This window comes from Macaca mulatta, chromosome 3, assembly GCF_049350105.2.
Source record: "Macaca mulatta isolate MMU2019108-1 chromosome 3, T2T-MMU8v2.0, whole genome shotgun sequence".
Lineage (NCBI taxonomy): Eukaryota > Metazoa > Chordata > Mammalia > Primates > Cercopithecidae > Macaca > Macaca mulatta.
Window position 1 is genome coordinate 188,895,083 of NC_133408.1, and position 22,239 is coordinate 188,917,321.

At 47.8% G+C, this 22,239-nt stretch overlaps 1 protein-coding gene across 2 annotated transcripts; it reads right to left on the reverse strand.

Moving 5' to 3' along the window:
- Positions 1–643: 643 nt before the first annotated feature.
- On the reverse strand, positions 644–21,598 carry ZNF786 (zinc finger protein 786). 2 transcript variants are annotated; one of them, XM_077997640.1, is made up of 5 exons: positions 21,421–21,598; positions 11,572–11,698; positions 8,982–9,105; positions 5,635–5,787; positions 644–3,137 (listed from the first exon to the last, which is right to left on the reverse strand). In XM_077997640.1, the coding sequence occupies exons 3-5, from the start codon at positions 9,010–9,012 to the stop codon at positions 1,090–1,092; spliced, it is 2,232 nt and encodes a 743-aa protein (XP_077853766.1). In that variant the 5' UTR covers positions 9,013–9,105; positions 11,572–11,698; positions 21,421–21,598; the 3' UTR covers positions 644–1,089. The 2 variants fall into 2 exon arrangements, with proteins under 2 accessions (XP_077853766.1, XP_014990708.3); XM_015135222.3 differs by lacking the exon at positions 8,982–9,105.
- Positions 21,599–22,239: the final 641 nt, after the last annotated feature.

Consider the following 22,239-nt stretch of genomic DNA (forward strand, 5'->3'; position numbering starts at 1 on the left):
CATTGCTCACTGCAGCCTCAACCTCTCCGGGCTCAGGCGATCCTCCCACCTAAGCTTCCCGAGTAGCTGGGACTACAGGTGTGTACCACCATGCCTGGCTAATTTTTGTATTTTTAGTATTTTAGTAATTTTTGCCATTCTATAGAATATATCATTAAATGTTTGCCATGTTGCCCAAGCTGGTCTCAAACTCCTTGGCTCGTGATCCTCCTGCCTCGGCCTCCCAAAGTGCTGGGATTACAGGCATGAGCCACTGTGCCTGACCTAAATTTACTTTTATAACAATCACTTTTTAAAATGTCAGAACTTAGGCCGGGGACGGCGGCTCAAGCCTGTAATCCCAGCACTTTGGGAGGCCGAGACCGGCGGATCACAAGGTCAGGAGATCCAGACCATCCTGGCTAACACGGTGAAACCCTGTCTCCACTAAAAAACACAAAAAACTAGCCGGGCGAGGTGGCGGGAGCCTGTAGTCCCAGCTACTTGGGAGGCTGAGGCAGGAGAATGGCGTAAACCCGGGAGACGGAGCTTGCAGTGAGCTGAGATCTGGCCACTGCACTCCAGCCTGGGCGACAGAGCCAGACTCCCGTCTCAAAAATAAATAAATAAAAATAAAAATAAAAAAATAAAATGTCAGAACTTCTTTGTAATTACACAGATATATTTTTATATAAATACAAAAAGGTAATCACATGCTATCTGGATTTCTGTGTGCACTTTTTCGTAAAAATTTTTTAGCAATCACATATAACCTCGTAGAAATTCTTTTTGTTTGCAGATGCCGTGCTTTTCATATTATGTCCTTGTTTTATAATGCTCTCTTTTCCAATATAGCCGAGATCACGCCACTGCACTCCAGTCTGGGTGACAGAGCAAGACTCCGTCTTGGAAAAAAAAAAGAAATATAATTGGTAATGTTTCCGAAGAGAAAATCCTTTGTGGTTCCTCATATTCCTAACTTGTATGACACTCTTGCTCAAAGAAGGACACCTGCTCCTAAAACCCGTCTACCAGCAGGTCTGGCTACTGTTGCGGTGGATTCCCGGGCAATACCACTCCTGCTCAACGCTTTGGATGTCCCACTCTGCCTCAACTCCAGTCGGCCTCTATCATTGCAAACAGTTGGCTGAGCCTTTTCTTAATGTCCAGTTCATTTGGAGCAGGACAGGATTTTGTGTGTACTCTGATGTGCTCTGCAAGCTTAGACTTGTAAATGAAGCCCTTCCCACAGTCGCCACAGGCAAAGGGCCTCTCGGGCCTGTGGATGCGCTGGTGCCTCAGCATGTGTCCCCTTTCCCGGAAGTTCTTGCCACAGTCAGGGCAGTGGAAAGGCCTCTCCCCTGTGTGCAGGCCCTGATGGCTGAGCAACTGCGCCTTCAGGCGGAAACTCTTGTCACACTTGGGACACTGAAAAGGCTTCTCTCCCGTGTGCGTCCTGATGTGCTCGATGAGCTTCGAGTGTTTCACAAAGCCCTTGCCGCACTCACAGGAGAAAGGCATCTCCCCGCTGTGCAGCAGCTGGTGGGCCTTCATGTCGGCCTTCACGCGATAGCGCTTGTCACACTCCGGACACTGGAAGGGCCTCTCTCCGGTGTGCAGGCGCTGGTGGCTGAGCAGCTGCCCCTTCAGGCGGAAGCTCCTGTTGCACTCTGGGCACTGGAAGGGTCTCTCCCCGCTGTGCACGCGCAAGTGCTCCGTGAGCTTGGACTGTCTGGTGAAGCCCTTACCACACTCCCCACACGAGAACGGCCTCTCCTTGCTGTGCGTGTGCTGGTGGGCCTTCAGGATGCCCTTCAGGCGGAAGCGCTTGTCGCACTCCAGGCACTGGAAAGGCCTCTCCCCGCTGTGCACCCTCAGGTGCTCACGGAGCTTGCACTGGTGGGTGAAGCCTCTGCCACACTCGCTACAGGAGAACGGCCTCTCCCCGCCGTGCCGGAGCCGGTGGGCTCTCAGCATGCTCTCCAGGCGGAAGCTCAGCCCACACTCTGGGCACTGAAAGGGCTTCTCGTCCGTGTGCAGCCGCTGGTGCCGCAGCAGCTGTCCCCTCTGACGGAAGTTCCTGCCACACTTGGCACACCAGAAAGGCTTCTCTCCGCTGTGGACTCGAATGTGCTCCGTGAGTTTACACTGCTTGGCGAAGCCCTTGCCACATTTCCTGCAGGAGAACGGTCTCTCCCCACCGTGCGCGTGCTGGTGGACCTGCAGCAGGCGGCGCAGGCAGAAACGCTTGTTGCAATGAGGACACTGGAAGGGCTTTTCTCCAGTATGCGCCCTGCAGTGGCAGGCGAGGGTGCTCGTAGGGGAGCGCTCCCCACACTCCGAGCAAGAGCAGGGCGCCGGTGCGAGGTGCTGCTGAGCCTCTGTGTCCCCCTGTTGGTGGCCGCTCTCCTCTTGCGCCAAGCGCGAGCCTGCCTTCTCTCCCGAGTGCACACTGCTGGAGGCCCCGCGGCTTTCTCTCCAAGAGGCCGGCCCCTCCCGGCTCTGCTGGCACCGGCGAGCCTGCGTGCTGTCCACCGGGAGGGAGCGCATGCCGCACGGGGTACATTGGGCAGGCTTCTCCCCCTGATGCGGGAGGCGGTGGCTGGGATGGGCCTGCTCATGTCGGAAGCACATTTCACCGTCAGCGCTCTGGAAGGGAACCCTCGCCGCGTGGGCCGCCAGATGGCTCAGCAGACACAGCTTCCTGCGGAAGCTCTTGGCGCACACGCGACACCGGAAGTGCCTCTGTACCCGAGGGCTGCTCCGCGGCATCTGCGTGTCCGCCCTCTTGTTGAATTTCTCCCAGGCCCTATGTGGTCGGTCCTTTGACTGGCCCCTCTGGTGCATTACTAAATGGTTGTTCGCCCAACAGCTTTCCCCGGAGACAGGATAAGGGTGCTGGGTGCTCTCCCAGGCAGGGACGTCCCGCAAACCAGGAAGATCCAGATTTCTGGGACTTGGGAGTTCTTTTAGGGTAGATTCACTGGGGCCGCGGGCTAGTGGCGGAGGAGTCCTGGCGTTGTGCCTCTGTGGGCTCCTGAGGGTGATGCCTCGGTCAGACCTCAAGGAAACAAAGGATCCAAAGGAACACTGGCTCTCAAGAAGATCTAATTGGAAATGGCTTTTAGTTTTTCTTGAATTCACAGCCTGCTGGCTTCCTGCAATTGAAAACAAAAATTCAGTCGGTATTCCTGTCTGCAGCACTACTAACGATTCTCACAGTCAAGTGACCCATAAGAGTGCCTTGTGGAGGCCTGGGAACTCAGTTTCTTCCACTGAGCTACCCAACCATGCAGTGTGGTCTGTCTCATGGCCCCAAGTGAGTTTGTTGAGTCTGCTGAAACTAAACTGAAGAGACGTATCTTTGGATAACATTGAAGAAAGGAAAATATAGGTTGCAAATATAGAGTGTAAGCTCTGGAATCGGACTACCTGGTTTTGAATCCTATCTGTCCACTGTGTAACCTTTGTCAAGCTAATCTCTTTTGGCTCCAGCTCCTTTGTAAAAACATGGAAACAAAAGTACATAAGATTACTGTGAGAATTAAATGAGCTAATGTGCATGAGGAGCTTAGCATGGTGCCTGGCACAGGGCACGTACTCTGTAAGTGTTGACTGCTCTCATGACTTCAGGAACGCCAATGTATCCCATTCTGATGTACAGACACACCTGGAGTCCCGAGCTGGAGCCCTAATACCACAGTTGTATGTGATCCTTGAGCCATCCTGTCTCGGGCAGCAAGGCTTGGGCTTATTCCTCCGTCCCTGCTCCCATTTCTGCCAATGTTTCAAGAAGGTTTCTTGGAATAATTAATAGATGGTAGAAGTTAAGTAATTTGTGGGGGAAAACCTTCACTTTCAAAAGAAGCACCTAAAAACTAAAACTATTTGACAAGATTTCTTGAAATGATGCTCCTGTTTGACTTTTTCATTCTGTTTTTTTTTTTTTTTTTTTTTTTTTTTTTTTTTTTTTTTTTTTTTGACGCGGAGTCTTGCTCTGTGCCCCAGGCTGGAGTGCAGTGGCGCGATCTCGGCTCACTGCAAGCTCCGCTCCCCCGGGTTCACGCCATTCTCCTGCCTCAGCCTCCCAAGTAGCTGGGACTACAGGCGCCCGCCACCTCGCCCGGCTAATTTTCTTGTATTTTTAGTAGAGACGGGGTTTCACCGTGTTAGCCAGGATGGTCTCGATCTCCTGACCTCATGATCCGCCCGTCTCGGCCTCCCAAAGTGCTGGGATTACAGGCTTGAGCCACCGCGCCCGGCCTTCATTCTGTATTTTAAGAATCCAGAAGTTGGCCGGGCGCGGTGGCTCAAGCCTGTAATCCCAGCACTTTGGGAGGCCGAGACGGGCGGATCACGAAGTCAGGAGATCGAGACCATCCTGGCTAACCCAGTGAAACCCCCTCGCTACTAAAAAATACAAAAACCTAGCCGGGCGGGGTGGCGGTCCCCTGTAGTCCCAGCTACTCGGGAGGCTGAGGCAGGAGAATGGCGTAAACCTGGGAGGCAGAGCTTGCAGTGAGCTGAGATCCAGCCACTGCATTCCAGCCTGGACAACAGAGCCAGACTCCGTCTCAAAAAAAAAAAAAAAGAAAGAAAAAAAGAATCCAGAAGTCTCTGACTCTTTCATCATGACAAGAAATGAAAGAGAAGAGCTCAGATTGAAGTATTCAAGTAGATAACAGTCTCTAGTTGGGAAGGAAGCCATGTTAGTCACGAAGATCTGGATAACCATGGGCCAGGCATGGTGGCTCATACCTATAATCCCAGCACTTTGGGAGGCTGAGGTGGGAGCACTGCTTGAGGCCAGGACTGCTTGAGGCCAGAAGTTCAAGACTGCAGTGAGCTATGGTCATGCCACTGTGCTCCAGCCTGGGTGACAGAGCAAGATCCTGTGTCTTTAAAAAAAAAAAAAAAATCTGGATAACCAGTTTCTGCTGAGTTCTTACTATATAAACTCTCTCTCAATATATATGTATACATATATACGTATACACACATATACATGTATATACACATATATACATATACATATATACACACACGTGTGTGTGTATATATACATTTTTTTTTTGAGACTGAGACGTGCTCTGTCGCCAAGGCTGGAGTGCAGTTGTGTAATCTCAGCTCACTCACTGCAAGCTCTGCCTCCCAGGTTCAAGCAATTCTTCTGCCTCAGCCTCCTGAGTAGCGGGATAACAGGCACCTGCCAGCATGCCCGGCTAATTTTTTTGTATTTTTAGTAGAGAAAGGGTTTCACCATGTTGGCCAGGCTGGTCTGGAACTTCTGACCTCAAGTGATCCGCCTGCCTCGGCCACCCAAAGTGCTGGGATTACAGGCCTGAACCACCACGCCTGGCCTAACACTATATGTATTAACCAATTCAATCCTGTAACATGGGTACTTTCATTTTATAGATCAGGCATTAAACTACCCAAAGGTACAATAATTTGCCCAAGGTCACCAAGAAAAAGCAAGATCCAGACATAGAGACTCCAGAACCCACATTCCTAACTGTTACGCTTTACTGCCTTTATCTAGCAGATAAGACTCATCAAACTTCAGCTCACCCAAACAGGATGACAAGATCAGAGAAGGGAAACAAATCTGAACACGATGTCTTAAGGTCGGGGCCCTGATTTCTTAATACTCACCCCAAAACAGCTGTTCCTGAAAACCTGGATCAAAAGGCAAATCACCAGAGGAGCAAATTATGTTTCCTGATTTCTGTGATTCTCTCCAGTTCCTGAAGGGCTCTCCCCCGTGTTCAATCCAGGATATCAGTTCTGGTTTTGGAAGTCCATCATCTGCACAGAGAAGTCAGACAAGGTAGTTTGGCTTCCTGAATTGAAAGCACACTAAGTTTCTAAATTTCTCAACATTCACTCCTGGGACAAAGTATGAGAATAACATGTCCAAAAAAAAACAAAACAAAAACAGGTTTACACAAAGATGAAAAAACTGCCTACACATCCTACAAATGCTTCTGTCCGGGCATGTTAGATCAGGTATGTTGTTTTAATTTTGTCATGGTCCCCACACATTTAGCAATGCTGTATTTTGTCCAAAAACAAAATGGCTAATGCTATATGTATTTTTTTAAATTAATTAATTTTTTTTTTTGAGATGGGGTCTCACTCCAGTTGCCAAGGCTGGAGTGCAGTGGTGCAATCATGGCTCACTGTGGCCTCAGCTTCCTGGGCTCAGGTGATTCTTCACCCTCAGTCTGGGACTACAGGCACACACCACCAGGCCAAGCTAATGTTTGCATTTTTAGTGGAGAGGGGTTTCGCCGCGCTGGTTTCAAATTCCTGTGCTCAAGTAGTCTGCCTGCCTTGGCCTCCCAAAGTGCTGGGATTATAGGCGTGAGCCACTGCGCCCAGCCTTCAATATTCTTTTTTTTTTTTGAGATGGAGTCTGGCTCAGTCGCTCAGGCTGGAGTGCAGTGGCGCAATCTCGGCTCACTGCAAGCTCCACCTCCCGAGTTCACGCCATTCTCCTGTCTCAGCCTGCCGAGTAGCTGGGACTACAAGCGTCCGCTACCACGCCCGACTAATTTTTTAGATTTTTAGTAGAGACGGGGTTTCACCATGTTAGCCAGTATGGTCTGGATCTCCTGACCTCGTGATCCGCCCACCTCGGCCTCCCAAAGTGCTGGGATTACAGGCGTGAGCCACCGTGCCCGGCCTCAATATTCTTAATAGTGATTTAATAAAAGCCAAATCATAGGGTCCAATTTTAAAGCAAGTTGGTTACGGCAAAAAACGTGGTCAAAAGGCGTTAAAATAATGCTTTAAGCTATTATTACCATTATTTTAGATACGGTCTCACTCTGTCTCTCAGGCTGGAGTGCAGTGGCCATGACCACAGCTTACTGCAGCCTCAACCTCCTGGGCTCCAGTGATCTGCCCACCTCAGCCTCCTGAGTAGCTGGGACTACAGGCAAGAGCTACCACACTGGCTATTTTATTATTATTATTATTATTGTTAGTTTTTAAAATGCAGTCTCACTATGTTACCCAGGCTAACCTCAAACTCTTGGGCTCAAGTAGCCCTACCCGACCCTGGCATCTCAAAGTGCTGCAAGTATAGGCATGAGCCACCGCATCTGGCCAGTGGTTTAACTTATTAAAAATATTTCTGGCACATGGAGAAGGAGAAAAATATACAAAAACCTGGATGCCATCTAACTTTGTCAAATCCTAGCATGCTGACACACTTCAGGTTTTTTGTTTTTTTGTTTCTGATAGGGTCTCGCTATGCCTCCCAGGCTGAAGTGCAGTGGTGCAGTCACAGCCCACTGCAGCCTCAACCTCCTGGGCTCAAGCAATCCTCCCCCCTCAGCCTCCTGATAGATAGGACTACAGGCGAGAGCCACCGTGCTCAGCTAATTTTTAAATTTTTTGTAGAGACAGGGTCTCCCTAGGTTGTCCAGGCTGATCTCAAACTCCTAAGCCCAAGATATCCTCCTACCTCGGCCTCCCAAAGTGCTGGGATTGTAGGGATGAGCCACCATGCCCAGTTTACTTCAGGTTTTTTAAAGATATGAGACATTATACAGTTTAAGCCCCTGTATATCCCTCTCCAGAGGGAAGCACTACTCTGGATCTGAATCTGGTATATATTATTCCTATGTATGTTCTTATTTTAAAATATATATGTATAAATAAAATATTGCTGGGTTTTTGTTTTGTTTTTTTGACAAAGTTTCGCTCTTGTTGCCCAACCTGGAGTGCAATGGTGCGATCTCAGCTCATCGCAATCTCTGCCTCCTGGGTTCAAGTGATTCTCCTGCCTGTCTCCTGAGTAGCTGGGATTACAGGCATGCGCCACCACGCCTGGCTAATTTTTGTATTTTTAGTAGAGATGGGGTTTCTCCATGTTGGTGAGGCTGGTCTCGAACTCCTGACCTCAGGTGATCCAGCTGCCTCAGCCTCCCAAAGTGCTGGGATTACAAGCATAAGCCACCGTGCCCAGCCTATATTGCTGGTTTTAAACTTTACACAGACCAGGCCGGACATGGTGGCTCATGCCTGTAATCCCAGCACTTTGGGAGGCCGAGGCAGGAGGAAGATGAGGTCAGGAGTTCGAGACCAGCCTGGCCAATATGGTGAAACCTTGTCTAATACAAAAGTTAGCCTGGCGTGTTGGTGCGTGCCTGTAGTCCCAGCTACTTGGGAGGCTGAGGCAGGAGACTCGCTAAACCTGGGAGGTGGAGGTTGCGGTGAGCCGAGATTGCGCCATTGCACTCCAGCCTGGGCAACAAAGCGAGACTCCATCTTGAAAAAAAAAAAGAAAACTTTACATAGACCATACCACATCGTACTGCAACTTGCTCTTCTCTCCTCAAACTATATTTTTAAAATTTCTCCATTTTGGAACACTTGGCTTCATTTGTTTGATAGTCTTTGATTATATGAATATATCACAGTCTGTCTTTTTCTTCTGCTCCCTGGCATGCCTCTATGAATACACACATAAGCACTGACAGTTCTTGAAGTGAATTGCTGTATCATAGGATAAGTATGTCTTCAACTTTACTGTATGTTACCAAATTGCTCTCCAAAGTGGCTGTGCTGACTAACAATCTCAAGAGAGTAGGAATGTTCACTTTGCTTCACATCTTGACAACACACGATGCTATCAGATGTTTTACTATCTCTGACATAGTACCACATAATAAGTCTTGCTATCTGATTAAGACAATCAGTCCTGTAATCCCAGCACTTTGGGAGGCCGAGGCGGGTGGATCACGAGGTCAGGAGATCGAGACTATCCTGGCTAACACGGTGAAACCCCGTCTCTACTAAAAATACAAAAAACTAGCCGGGCGTGGTGGCGGGCGCCTGTAGTCTCAGCTACTCGGGAGGCTGAGGCGGGAGAATGGCATGAACCCGGGAGGCGGAGCTTGCAGTGAGCCGAGATCACACCACTGCACTCCAGCCTGGGAGACACAGCGAGACTCCGTCTCAAAAAAAAAAAAAAAAAGACAATCAGTCACCTTCCATCTTGTTCCATAAGACTGTCTTCATTATTCTTGTCTTGGTTCTCCCATGTTCTTTAGGATCAGCTTATCAAATTCCACAGAAAGCACTATTGGGATTCTGACTGGACTTGCTTTGAATCTACAGATTGATTTGGGGAGAGAATTGACAAAAGGCAGAAAGATCCATGTGACTGACTATTAGATTAAAAAGATGGGTGTTCTCCTAGCCGGCCACAGTGGCTCACGACTGTAATCCCAGAACTTGGGGAGGCCAAGGCAGGTGGATCACTTGACCTCAGGAATTCGAGACCAGCCTGGGCAACATGATGATGATGATGATGGATAATCACAAGGATATGATGAAAGCATGAGAAACAGTCATGGCCCAACAATGAAACAAATTAAAATGTAGCATAATTTTGTCTTTTTTTTTTTTTTTTTTTTTTTTGAGATGGAATCTCACTGTTGCCCAGGTTGGAGTGCAGTGGCGCGATCTCGGCTCACTGTAGCCTCCACCTCCTGGGTTCAAGCAATTCTCCTCCCTCAGCCTCCCAAGTAGCTGGGATTACAGGCATGCACAACCATGCCCAGCTATTTTTTGTATTTCGTTTTTTTTGAGACGGAGTCTCGCTGTGTCACCCAGGCTGGAGTGCAGTGGCGCTATCTCGGCTCACTGCAAGCTCCGCCTCCCAGGTTCACGCCATTCTCCTGCCTCAGCCTCCCAAGTAGCTGGGACTACAGGCGCCTGCCGCCACGCCTGGCTAATTTTTTGCATTTTTAGTAGAGACAGCGTTTCATCATGTTAGCCAGGCTGGTGTCAAACTCCTGACCTCAAGTGATCCACCCACCTCAGTCTTCCAAAGTGCTGGGATTACAGGTGTGAGCCACCACACCCGGTCAAAATGTAGCATAATTTTGAACAACTGATAAGAATGAAAAAAAGAGAATCCATTTGATCTTGATGCTTGGAACATTCTTATTAGGCTGGCACAGGGTTAATGGCATAGAATTATATTTTTGTCACCATAGATTCATTTACTGTAACTGATTCTTGAGTAATAATGAAAATAATGTAATGTTTTCAGTTATATGTTTTAGAAACAATCCATACATACAGCCTGCAGAAGTTCACTATGGTAACAGAACAGAATATAAATACTAGACGCTTCGCAGTATAAAGGGAGTGGTATGGCTGTCATCAACTGGCAGAAGAGATGAAGGGAAGTAATAGAGAACTAATTATCTTATCTTTATATAATGAAGGAGTCAAGAGATGAAACTGATGGAATACAATCTAGAATCTTAAACATATTATTTTAAATTATAAAGCTGACCAACAGAGGCTCAAAAACTGGGGAGAAGATAGAAGAGGGATTGTATAAGTGAACTAACACCTAATTTTTCATAGTAATTAATGAATGCTGTCTAAACTCGATAAATCGAGTGTTACTGTACGCATAGATTGGAGGAAGCCACTTTAAAAACTAAAACAAAAATGATTAAAAGTGGTTGCCTTCACGTGGTTAACTGAATGTGGAGATAAGAATGAAACAGGGACCAGGTGTGGTGACATTTTTTTTGGGGGGGGACGGAGTCTCACTCTTTGCCAGGCTGGAGTGCAGTGGCACAATCTCGGCTCACTGCAACCCCCGCCTCCCGGGTTCAAGTGATTCTCCTGCCTCAGCCTCTTAAGTAGCTGGGACTACAGGCACCCACCACTACGCCCAGCTAATTTTTGTATTTCTGGTAGAGACAGGGTTTCACTGTGTTGGCCAGGATGGTCTTGATCTCTTGACCTCGTGATCCACCCGCCTCGGCCTCCCAAAGTCCTGGGATTACAGGCATGAGCCACCACACCCAGCAGAGACAGCTACTCTTAAAACACTTCAGGCCCGGCGCTGTGGTTCACCCTTGTAATCCCAGCACTTTGGGAAGCCAAGGTGGGCAGATCGTGAGGTCAGGAGGTTAAGACCATCCTGGCCAACATGGTGAAACCCCGTCTCTACTAAAAATACAAAGATTAGCCAGGCGTGGCAGCACGCACCTGTAGTCCCAGTTACTCAGGAGGCTGAGGCAGGAGAATTGCTTGAACCCAGAAGGCAGAGGTTGCAGTCAGCCAAGATTGCATCATTGCACTCCAGCCTGGGTGACAGAGTGAGACTACATCTCAAAAAAACAAACATTTCATTGTATACCCTTCAAAAATAGCTTTTCTGAAGTATTCAGACCCCACTGTAAAAGTTGTGAGGTAGGGATATCTTAGGTTAAAGATATACAGAACACTTCATAAATGTGCGCTAGGTATGCTCCTATTTGGACAATCATGGCATCCTGACAGTAAGTCATGACTAAAGGCCCCTCATAAATAATATTTAGTCACCCGGACCACCTTACATTGCTCAAATATTCTCATGCAACAATGTCTACCCTTGAGTAAGGATTAACAATGTTGACCAAAGTATTAACAATAGATTGCAGGGTAAAAATACCTTTCTGAGTTAATTTCTGAGAAATCTTGCTACCTGAGAAACAGGAGCATCAAGTGACTGTGACCCCTTACACTGTCCAGTTCCATGACCTACCCACAAAGGTGAACAGGTCTTACCTAGAGAGACGAGAGTCTCATAATTGCTTCTCATCACATGCTTGTAAAGCTCCTTCTGCCATGCCTCTAGATCCTGCCATTCTTGCTCCGAGAAATAAATGGCAACATCCTCAAAAGTCAGAGGTAGCTGAAATTGTAGACATAAGACACATGCATTCATGATTGCTTCAAAATAACTCCAGCTCCTTCTCCTTGTTAATTTAAAAGACTTTTGCAGTGGACACATGTTTCTGGTTGTTCAGCAACTTCTTCCTGGAGAACTACTCCTTCCCCTACTCCAATTACATCGTTCTGCTGTTAACCACTACATCCCCCGCTCCACATTTCATTATGCTTGTTCAAAGTATATATACATATGTAGAGTATGGAATTATTTTCTTTACAAAATGGGAACAAATCACTTTGTAACTTCATTCACTTAATATGTCACAGAGCTCTTTCCAGGTCAATAATATACATTGAGGCAAACTCATGTTTTTGGTAAACTCGCACTTACATTTCATGAGTAGATATACCCCACTGATGGGACATATATTGTTTCCATTTCCCTTATAAATTACAGTATTCAGCTGGGCACGGTGGGTCATGCCTGTAATCCCAGCACTTTGGGAGGCCGAGGCAGGCAGATCACGAGGTCAGGAGTTCGAGATCAGCCTGACCAACATGGTGAAACCCCGTCTCTACTAAGAATACAAAAATTAGCCAGGTGTGGTGGCGTGCGCCTGTAATCCCACCTACTCGGGAGGCTGAGGCAGGAGAATTGCTTGAACCTGGGAGGCAGAGGTTGCAGTGAGCAGAGATCACGCCACTGCACTCCAGCCTGGGTGACAGAGCGAGACTCAGTCTCAAAAAAAAAAAAAAAAAAAATTACAGTATTCTCATATGCTTCCTATGTATTAGTGCTTTTACTTCTGCAGGATAAAATCTAAAAAGGAGAACTATTAAATCAAAGAGGATACACATCTTCAGTTTTAATAGATAACATCAGATTGCCTTGCAAAAAGAATCCAGCACATTTACCCTTGCTATTAACATGAGACTTCTTGGTTCTTTACACCTTTGCCAGCACAAGATGTTCTCAAACCTTATTTTTCGCCAATGTGGGGTGGCAAATTGTATTTCAGTATTTTAATTTACATTAATTTGTAAGGCTGGAAGTCCTAGCCAGAGCAGTCAGGCAAGAGAAAGAAATCAAGGGCATCCAAATTGGAAAGCTATCTCTGTTTGCCAATGATATGATCCTCTACCTAGAAAACCCTAGACTCCTCCAAAAGACCCCTAGATTTGACAAATGAATTCAGCAAAGTCTCAGGTAACAAAATTAATGTATATAAATCAGTAGCACTGCTATACACCAACAGCGACCAAGCTGAGAAATCAAGAACTCAGTACCTTTTACAATGGCTGAAAAAAACAATAAAATGCCTAGGCATACACTTGATATGGTTTGGCTGTGTCCCCACCCAAATCTGTTGAATTGTAATCCCCAGGGTTGGAGGAGGGGCCTGGTGGGAGGTGACCTTATCATGGGGGCGGACTTCCCTTGCTGTTCTCATGATAGTGAGTTTTCACCAGATCTGGTTGTTTAAAAGTGTGTAGCACTTCCCCCTTCGCTGCCTCTCTCCTGCTCCAGCCATGAGAAGACCGTATGATTGTAAGTCTTCTGAGGCCTCCCCAGAAGCAGAAGACTAAGAGTTACCAGCAATTGGTTTTGAATTTTATTGCTTTTCTAAAAACTGCATTAGAAAAAATGCAATGTATGCAAATGTTTAGTATTGTTTAATATTTGTGTTTATTATGGTTGACGGGATAAATGGATACTTCCTGAGGCTCACAACTAGGAGTACGTAAATTATATATTTGTTAGTTTAAAACACTCTAATTACATAAGCATACATTCCACCTTTTATTGAACTACCATTGTTATTGCCATATATCCTTATTTTCTATGGGTATTAAAGTGTATCTTGTTTCAACTTTATTATTATTTTTTATTTTTTGAGACGGCATCTCTCTCTGTTGCCAGGCTGGAGTGCAGTGGCGTGATCTTAGCTCATTGCATCCTCCACTTCCCAGATTCAAGCAATTCTCCTGCCTCAGCTTCCTGCGTAGCTGGGACTACGTGTGCACCACCACACCTGGCTAATTTTTTTGTATTTTTAGTAGAGACGGGGTTTCACCATGTTGGCCAGGCTGGTCTCGAGCTCCTACCTCAGGCAACCTCCACCACCCTGGTTCAAGCGATTCCCCTGCCTCAGCCTCCGGAGTAGCTGCGATTACAGGCACATGCCACCACACCGGGCTAATTTTTTTGTATTTTTAGTAGAGACGGGGTTTCACCATGTTGGCCAGGCTGGTCTCGAGCTCCTACCTCAGGCAATCTGCCCACCTCAGACTACCAAAGCACTGGGATTACAGGCGTCAGCCACCACGCCCAGCCAGTCTAGTCATATATATATATATTTTTTTTTTTTTTTTTTGAGACAGAGTTTTGCTGTTTTGCCCAGGCTGGAGTGAAGTGGCACGATCTCAGCTCACTGCAACCTCTGCTCCCCGGGGTTCACGCGGCTCTCCTGCCTCAGCCTCCTGAGTAGCTGGGATTATAGGTGCCAGCCACCAAGCCCAGCTAATTTTTTCATCTTTAGTAGAGACGGGGTTTCGCCACATTAGCCAGGCTGGTCTCGAAATTCTGACCTCAGGTGATCCACCCACCTTGGCCTCCCAGTGCTAGGATTTACAGGCATGATCCACTGCGCCTGGCCAAAGTTTTTTTTTTTTTTTTTTTTTTTTTAATTTTAGTTTCAGGCCTATATGTGCAGGTTTACTATATAGGTAAATTGCGTGTTGTGAGGGTTTGGTGTGCAGAATGTTTCATCACTCAGGTAATAAGCATAATACCCGGTAAGTAATTTTTCAGTCCTCATTCTCCTCCCACCCTCCACCTTCAAGTAGGCCCCAGTGTCTGTTATTCCCTGCTTTGTATCCATATATACTCAGTGTTCAGCTCACCCTTATAAGCGAGAACGGCACTTTGTTTTCTACTCCTGTGTTATCTCACTTAAGATAATGGCCTCCAGCTCCATCTATCTTTCTGCAAAAGATATGATTTTCTCTTATGGCTGCATAGTATTCCATGGTGCATATGTACATTTTCTTTATCCAGTCTGCCATTGATGGGCATTTAGGTTGATTCCACATCTTTGCTATTGTGAATAGTGCTGCAACGAACATATGCAAACATGTGTCTTTATGCAAAACAATTTATATTCCTTTGGGTATATATTCAATAATGGGATTGCAGGGTCAAATGGTAATTTTGGCTGGGCGCGGTGGCTCACGCCTGTAATACCAGCACTTTGGGAAGCCGTGGTGGGCAGATCACCTGAGGTCAGGAGTTCGAGACCAGCCTGGCCAACATGGAGAAACCCTGTCTCTACTAAAAGTACAAAAAATTAGCTGGGTGTGGTGGCACGTGCTTGTAATCCCAGCTACTCAGGAGGCTAAAGCAGGAGAATCGCTTGAACCCCGGAGGCAGAGGTTGCAGTGAGCCGAGATGGCACCAGCCTGGGCAACAGAGCAAAAGTCCATCTCAAAAAAAAACAAAAAAAGGTAATTCTGCTTTCAGTTCTTTGAGAAATCACCAAACTGCTTTCCACAATGGCTGAACTAATTTACATTACCATCAGCAGTGTATAAGTGTTCTCTTTTCTCTGTAACTTTATTTTTTTTACTTTTTTTTTTTTTTTTTTTTTTGAGACGGAGTCTCGCTCTGTCACCCAGGGTGGAGTGCAGTGGCCGGATCTCAGCTCACTGCAAGCTCCTCCTCCTGGGTTCACGCCATTCTCCTGCCTCAGCCTCCCAAGTAGCTGGGACTACAGGCGCCCGCCACCTCACCCGGCTAGTTTTTTTTGTATTTTTTTTTAGGAGAGACGGGGTTTCACCGTGTTAGCCAGGATGGTCTCGATCTCCTGACCTCGTGATCCGCCCGTCTCGGCCTCCCAAAGTGCTGGGATTACAGGCTTGAGCCACCGCGCCCGGCTTTTTTTTACTTTTTAATAGCTACTCTGATACAGTTTTTTTTTTTTTTGGTTGTTTGTTTTTTGAGACGGAGTCTTGCTCTGTTGCCCAGGCTGGAGTGCAGTGGCACGATCTCGGCTCACCGCAACCTCCGCCTCCCGGGTTCACACCATTCTCCTGTCTCAGCCTCCCAAGTAGCTGGGACTACAGGCGCCACCACCACGCCAGGCTAGTTTTTTGTATTTTTAGTAGAGACAGGGTTTCACTGTGTTAGCCAGGATGGTCTCGATCTCCTGACCTCGTGATCCACCCGCCGCGGCCTCCCAAAGTGCTGGGATTACAGGTATGAGCCAACGTGCCCGGCCCTGATACAGTTTGGATTCGCATTTCTCAAATGATTAGTGATGCTGAGCATTTTTTCATGAGCTTGTTGGCCATGTGTATGTCTTCTTTTGAGAAGTGTCTGTTCATGTCCTTTGCCCATTTTTTAATGCAGTTGTTTTTTGCTTGTAAATTTAAGTTCCCCATAGATTCTGGATATTAGACCTTTATCAGCTGCATAGTTTGCAAATATCCCATTCTGTAGAATGTCTGTTTACTCTGCTGATAGCTTCTTTTGCTGTGTAGAAGCTCTTTAGTTTAATTAGGTCCCATTTGTCAATTTTTGTTTTTGTTGCAGTTGCTTTTGGAGTCTTCATCACAAAATCTTTGCCAGGGCCTATGTCCAGAATGCTATTTCCTAGGTTATCTTCCAGGGTTTTTATAGTTTTAGGTTTTACATTTAAGTCTTTAATCCACGTTGAGTTGAGTGTAAGGTGTAAGGAAGGGGTGCAGTGTCAGTCTTTTGCATATGGCTAACCAGTTATCCCAGCACCATTTATTAAATAGCGAGTCTTTTTCCCACTGCTTGTTTTTGTTGACTTTGTAGAAGATGAGACGATCGTAGGTGTGAGATGATCGTAGGTGTGTGGCATTATTTCTGGGCTCTCTATTCTGTTCCATTGGTCTATATGTCTGTTTTCTTACCAGTATCATGCTGTTTTGGTTACTGTAGCCTTGTATAGTTTGAAGTCAGGTAGTGTGGTGATGTCTCCAGCTTTGTTCATTTTGCCTAGGACTCCCTTGGCTGTCTGGGCTCTTTTTTGGTTACATATGAATTTTAAAATAGTTTTTTCAGCCAGACACTGGCTCATACCTGTAATCCCAATAATTTGGGAGGCCAAGGTGAATGAATTGCTTGAGCCCAGGAATTTGAGAACAGTCTGGGCCACATAGCTAAACCCCGTCTCTACCAAAACAGTAACAAAATCCACAAAAACTAGCAGGGCATGGCACATGCCTGTAGTCCTAGCTACCTGAGAGGCTGAGGTGGGAGAACTGCTTGAGTCCGGGGTTTCTATATTGGCCAGGCTGGTCTTGAACTCCTGACCTCATGATTTGCCCGTCTTGGCCTCCCGAAGCGGGATTACAGGTGTGAGCCACCACTCCCAGCAACGTAGTTTTTTTTCTAATTGTCATTAGTAGTTAGATAGGAATAGCAATCAATCTGGAAACTGCTTTGGGTAGTATGGTCATTTTAACAATATTGATTCTTCCTATCCATGAGCATTAAATGTTTTTCCCTTTGTGTTATCTCTGATCTCTTTGAGTAGTATTTTGTCATTCTTGTTGTAAAGATCTTTCACCTCCTTGGTTAGCTGTATTCCTAGGCATTTTTGACTAGATGTGAATGGGACTGTATTCTTGATTTGGCTTTTAGCTTGGATGTTGTTGGTGTATAGGAATGCTACTGATTTTTGTACACAGATGTTTGTATTCTCAGACTCTGCTGAAGTTGTTTATCAGATCAAGGAGCATTTGGGCACGCTATGGGGTTTTCTACATATAGAATCATACAGTCTGCAAACAGGGATAGCTTGACTTCTTCTATTTCTATTTTGGTGACTTTTATTTCTTTCTCTTGCTGGACTGCTCTGGGTAGGACCTCCCATCTTTTTGTTATATTCATTATGAAATTTAGAGTTGAGTTTTAAAAATTCTAATGACTCCTTTAAATTTGTCTTAGTCTGTTTAGTATTGCTGTAAAGGAACACCAAGGTGGGGTAATTTTTTTTTTTTTTTTGAGACAGAGTCTCACTCTGTTGCCCAGGCTGGAGTGCAGTGGTGCAATCTCGGTTCACTGCAAGCTCCACCTCCCAGATTCACGCCATTCTCCTGCCTCAGCCTCCAGAGTGGCTGGGACTACAGGCACCCGCCACCTCGCCCGGCTAATTTTTTGTATTTTTAGTAGAGATGGGGTTTCACCTTGTTAGCCAGGATGGTCTTCATCTGCTGACCTCGTGATCCACCTGCCTCAGCCTCCCAAAGTGCTGGGATTACAGGTGTGAGCCACCGCGCCCGGCCAGGTGGGGTAATTTTTAAAGACAAGAGGTTTATTTGGTTCACAGTTCTGCAGGCTGTATAAGAAGCCCAGCACCAGCATCTGCTTCTGGTGAAGGCCTCAGACAGCTTATGTTCATGGTGGAAGGTGAAGGGGGCTGGGCACCGTGGTTCACACCTGTAATCCCAGCACTTTGGGAGGCCAAGGTAGGGCAGACCACCTGAGGTCAGAAGTTCAAGACCAGCTTTGCCAATATGGTTAAACCCTGTCTCTACCAAAAATACAAAAATTAGCTGGGCGTGGTGGCAGGGGCCTGTAATCCCGGCTACTTGGGAGGCTGAGGCAGGAGAATTGCTTGAACCCAGGAGGCAGAGGTTGCAGTGAGCCGACATCATACCATTGCACTCCAGCGTGGGTGACAGACCCAGACTCCATCTCACACACAAAAAAGGTGAGCTGGCATGTGCAGAGATCACATGGCAAGGGCAAGAAGAAGCAAGACAGAAAGGGGGATGTGTTGGGCTCTTTTTAACCAGCTCCCTCAGGAACTAATAGAGGATAGCACCAAGACAATTCATGAGGGATCCACCCCCCATGACCTAAACACCTCCCATTAGAGCCCACTTCCAACACTGCAGATCCAATTTTTTTTTTTTTTTTTTTTTGAGATGCAGTCTTGCTCCATCACCCAGGCTGAAGTACAGTGGCACAATCTCAGCTCACTGCAACCTCCACCTCCCAGGTCCAAGCAATTCTGTCTTGGCCTCCCGAGTAGATGGCGCCTGCTACCATGCTCGGCTAATTTTTGTATTTTTAGTAGAGACGGGGTTTCACCTTGTTGGTCAGGCTGATTTTGAACTCCTGACCTCAGGTGATCCACCTGTCTCAGCCTCCCAAAGTGCTGGGATTACAGGCGTGAGCCACTGTGCCCAGCTGCAAGTCCAATTTTGACATGAGGTTTAGGGACAAATATCCAAACTGCAGATGTAGCAACATTTAAATCAGAAATTCATTATTTTAAGTTTAAGGAAATATAGTCATTTCTGCTATAATGCTTGTTTTGAAACGTGAATTTATTCCAACATGATTGATATATTAGGAGACAATATATTACAAAATATTTGTAATATATATTTGCACATAAGCATTGCTTATTCTGTCTATAAGAAACACTAGATTAGTGGTTCTCAATCAGAACAATTTTGTCCCCTGGAGACATTTTTTATTGTTATAATATGGGGAAGCGGGGCGGCCTACTGGCATCTAGTGCGCAGCAGCCAAGAATAGTGATAAACAACCTACGATGTGCAGGACAGCCCGCAAAACAGAAAATTATCCAGCACAGGATGTTAGTAGAGGCAAGGGTGAGAAACTGTACTATGTGAACAAATAGAACTAAGCTGCATAGACATACACAAAATGCACACGTGCAACACACTTCAAACATCAGATTACCCTGTGTTATAACCCCTACCTATTCACCTCTGGGGTCACAACTTTCCATCTCATTTCAGATAACCTTCCTTTCACCACTTCACAATAGCTCACAAACTGCAATCCTTGCTATGTCTACTTCCACTAGCACATTTCAGGTAGTTCTTTTAGGGTTTTTTTTTTTTTTTTTTTTCTGAAACAAGGTCTCACTCTGTTGCCCAGGCCAGAGTGCAGTGGTGCCAACACAGCTTACCATAGCTTTGATCTCCTGGGTTCAAGTGATTCTCTTGCCTTAGCCTCCCGAGTAGCTGGGACCACGGGGATATGCCACCACACCTGGCTAATTTTTTTTAGAGAGGGGTCTCACCATGTCGCCCAGGCTTTTTTTTGTCTTTCTTGCTTTTGCGACCGAGTCTCGCTCTGTCACCCAGGCTGGAGTGCAGTGGAGCCATCTCTGCCCACTGCAAGCTCTGCCTCCCGGGTTGAAGCAATTCTCTCACCTCAGCCTCCTGAGGAGCTGGGATTACAGGTGCCTGCCACCACACTCAGCTAATTTTTGTATTTTTTAGTAAAGACGGGTTTTCGCCGAATTGGCCAGGCTGGTCTTGAACTCCTGACCTCAAGTGATCTGCCCACCTTGGCCTCTCAAAGTGCTGGGATTACAGGCGTGAGCCACCGTGCCTGGCCTGAATGTCGCAAGTTTTATTTTTATTTTTTTATTTTTATTTTTATTTTTTTTGAGACAGAGTCTCGCTCTGTCGCCCAGGCTGGAGTGCAGTGGCCAGATCTCAGCTCACTGCAAGCTCCGCCTCCCGGGTTCCCGCCATTCTCCTGCCTCAGCCTCCCGAGTAGCTGGGACCACAGGCGCCGCCACCTCGCCCGGCTAATTTTTTGTGTTTTTAGTAGAGACGGGGTTTCGCCGTGTTAGCCAGGATGGTCTCGATCTCCTGACCTTGTGATCCGCCCGTCTCGGCCTCCCAAAGTGCTGGGATTACAGGCTTGAGCCACCGCGCCCGGCCTGTCGCAAGTTTTAAAATCCATTCTTTTATTCATTAATCATTTTCTTTTCAGGTCTGTGATTTGGCTATTTATATCCTTTCCCCAAATATACAGATAGGTATGTATTTTTGGAGACAGAGTTTCGCTCTTGCTGCCCAGGCTGGAGTGCAATGGCACAATCTCGGCTCACTGCAACCTCCGTCTCCCGGGTTCAAACAATTCTCCTGCCTGAGCCTCCCGAGTAGCTGGGGTTACAGGCACCCGCCATCATGCCCAGCTAGTTTTTTTTATTTTTAGTAGAGATGGGCTTTCACCATGTTGGCCAGGCTGGTCTCGAACTCCTGATCTTAGGTGATCCACCTGCCTCGGCCTCCCAAAGTGGTGGGATTACAGGCGTGAGCCACAGCGCCCGGTCTAATTCATTTAATAATCAGCAAAAATCCTCAACAGAAAAGTTTACAAGATAAAATACCCTCTAAACCTCGATTTTAAGAAACCACTAACTTCATCTTTTGTATCCTCTACTCCTCCCAACGTATCATCTTATACTCAACACAAACCACGCTAGAATATAAATTCTGACACTGAAGCCCCCGCCAAACACCATTTCAACCATTCGGAATCTTAAATCTTTTGGAACAGTTGTTCTGATTTCTGTGACTATGGTGTGAAACTGGTTGACCTGTAACATCCACCTCTGGCCCCAAACCTTTCTATCCTTTCCGCCGTCCGCTCCCCGCCCGCCAGGCATCCTTGCCCAGGCTCCGCCCCGCTCCTAGGTCGGTCTCGGTCCACGCCTGGCTTTGTCCAGGTGTTTAGCTACGGACAAGCCGCAGGAGCAGAGGCCATCGGCTCACCGGAGGGCCCTGAATCTACACCCCCAGCCGAAGCGGCCTGCAGACTCCGTCCAACCCGTGCACCGCGGGCACCCACGGCGACCCTAGGACGCGGGGTAGCCCGGAACCCAAGGACCCACCACGACCCCAAAACCGGGCGTCCATGCAGGCCAGCCTGCTTACCCGAGGCGGCTCCGCCATGGCCCCTGCCGTCCCGCCCCGCCCAGGCAACGCCGACCGTCTCCTACGGCTCCGCGGGAACCGGCCCTGCAGCGCACGGACTCCCCTCCGCTCCGCCCCAACCCGACTCCCAGGCATAACTCGGGTGGCAGCCAAACGCAGCGCCGGTCGGGCGCAGTGCATGCTGGGATCCGGCGCCCGGCCGCGGCTGACGCTCCGCCCCACAGCGCCCCCTGCGGGCGTGAGAAGCGGCGCCGCCCGAGGGTCGGTCCTCAGAGGAGGGACTCAGGGGCCTGGGCGCCCTCAGTGCAGGCCGCAGCACGCCGGTCTTTGAGGGATCCTGGGACTCCCGGGATCTGGGGAGGGAGGCGGTCAGAGACAAGCTGAGGAGCTGACCGGAGTGGAAACGGAGGGACAGGTGGACATGGAGAGATCAGGCACAGGGACAGGGAGACGCGCTCCACAGAAACCCAGACTGAGAGGCAGCGAGAGGGGAGTGTCCGGTGCGGTTCCTCCCAAAGCCGCCCCCGAGTCAGGCTTTGTCTGTGAGGGGGTCCCGGGAATCCAGCGAGGCCGGAAAGTGGGTGGGGGACGCGCGGTGGCCCGGGGCGTCCATCCCGTCGGGGACGCGGAGGCCGTCGGGGCCCCGTGCTTGTCCCGTGGGGGACGCAGAGGGAGGTCCGCCCACCAGGTCCGGTCCCCGTGGGTCTACAGCCCTTCTGGGCTCCCCGGACGGCCACGCTACTTCCTTGGCAGAGAACGGCCTTGGGCAGAGACCCCGTGCGGAAGCCACCCCGGCCTCAGGGCGGCCTGCAGGGACTC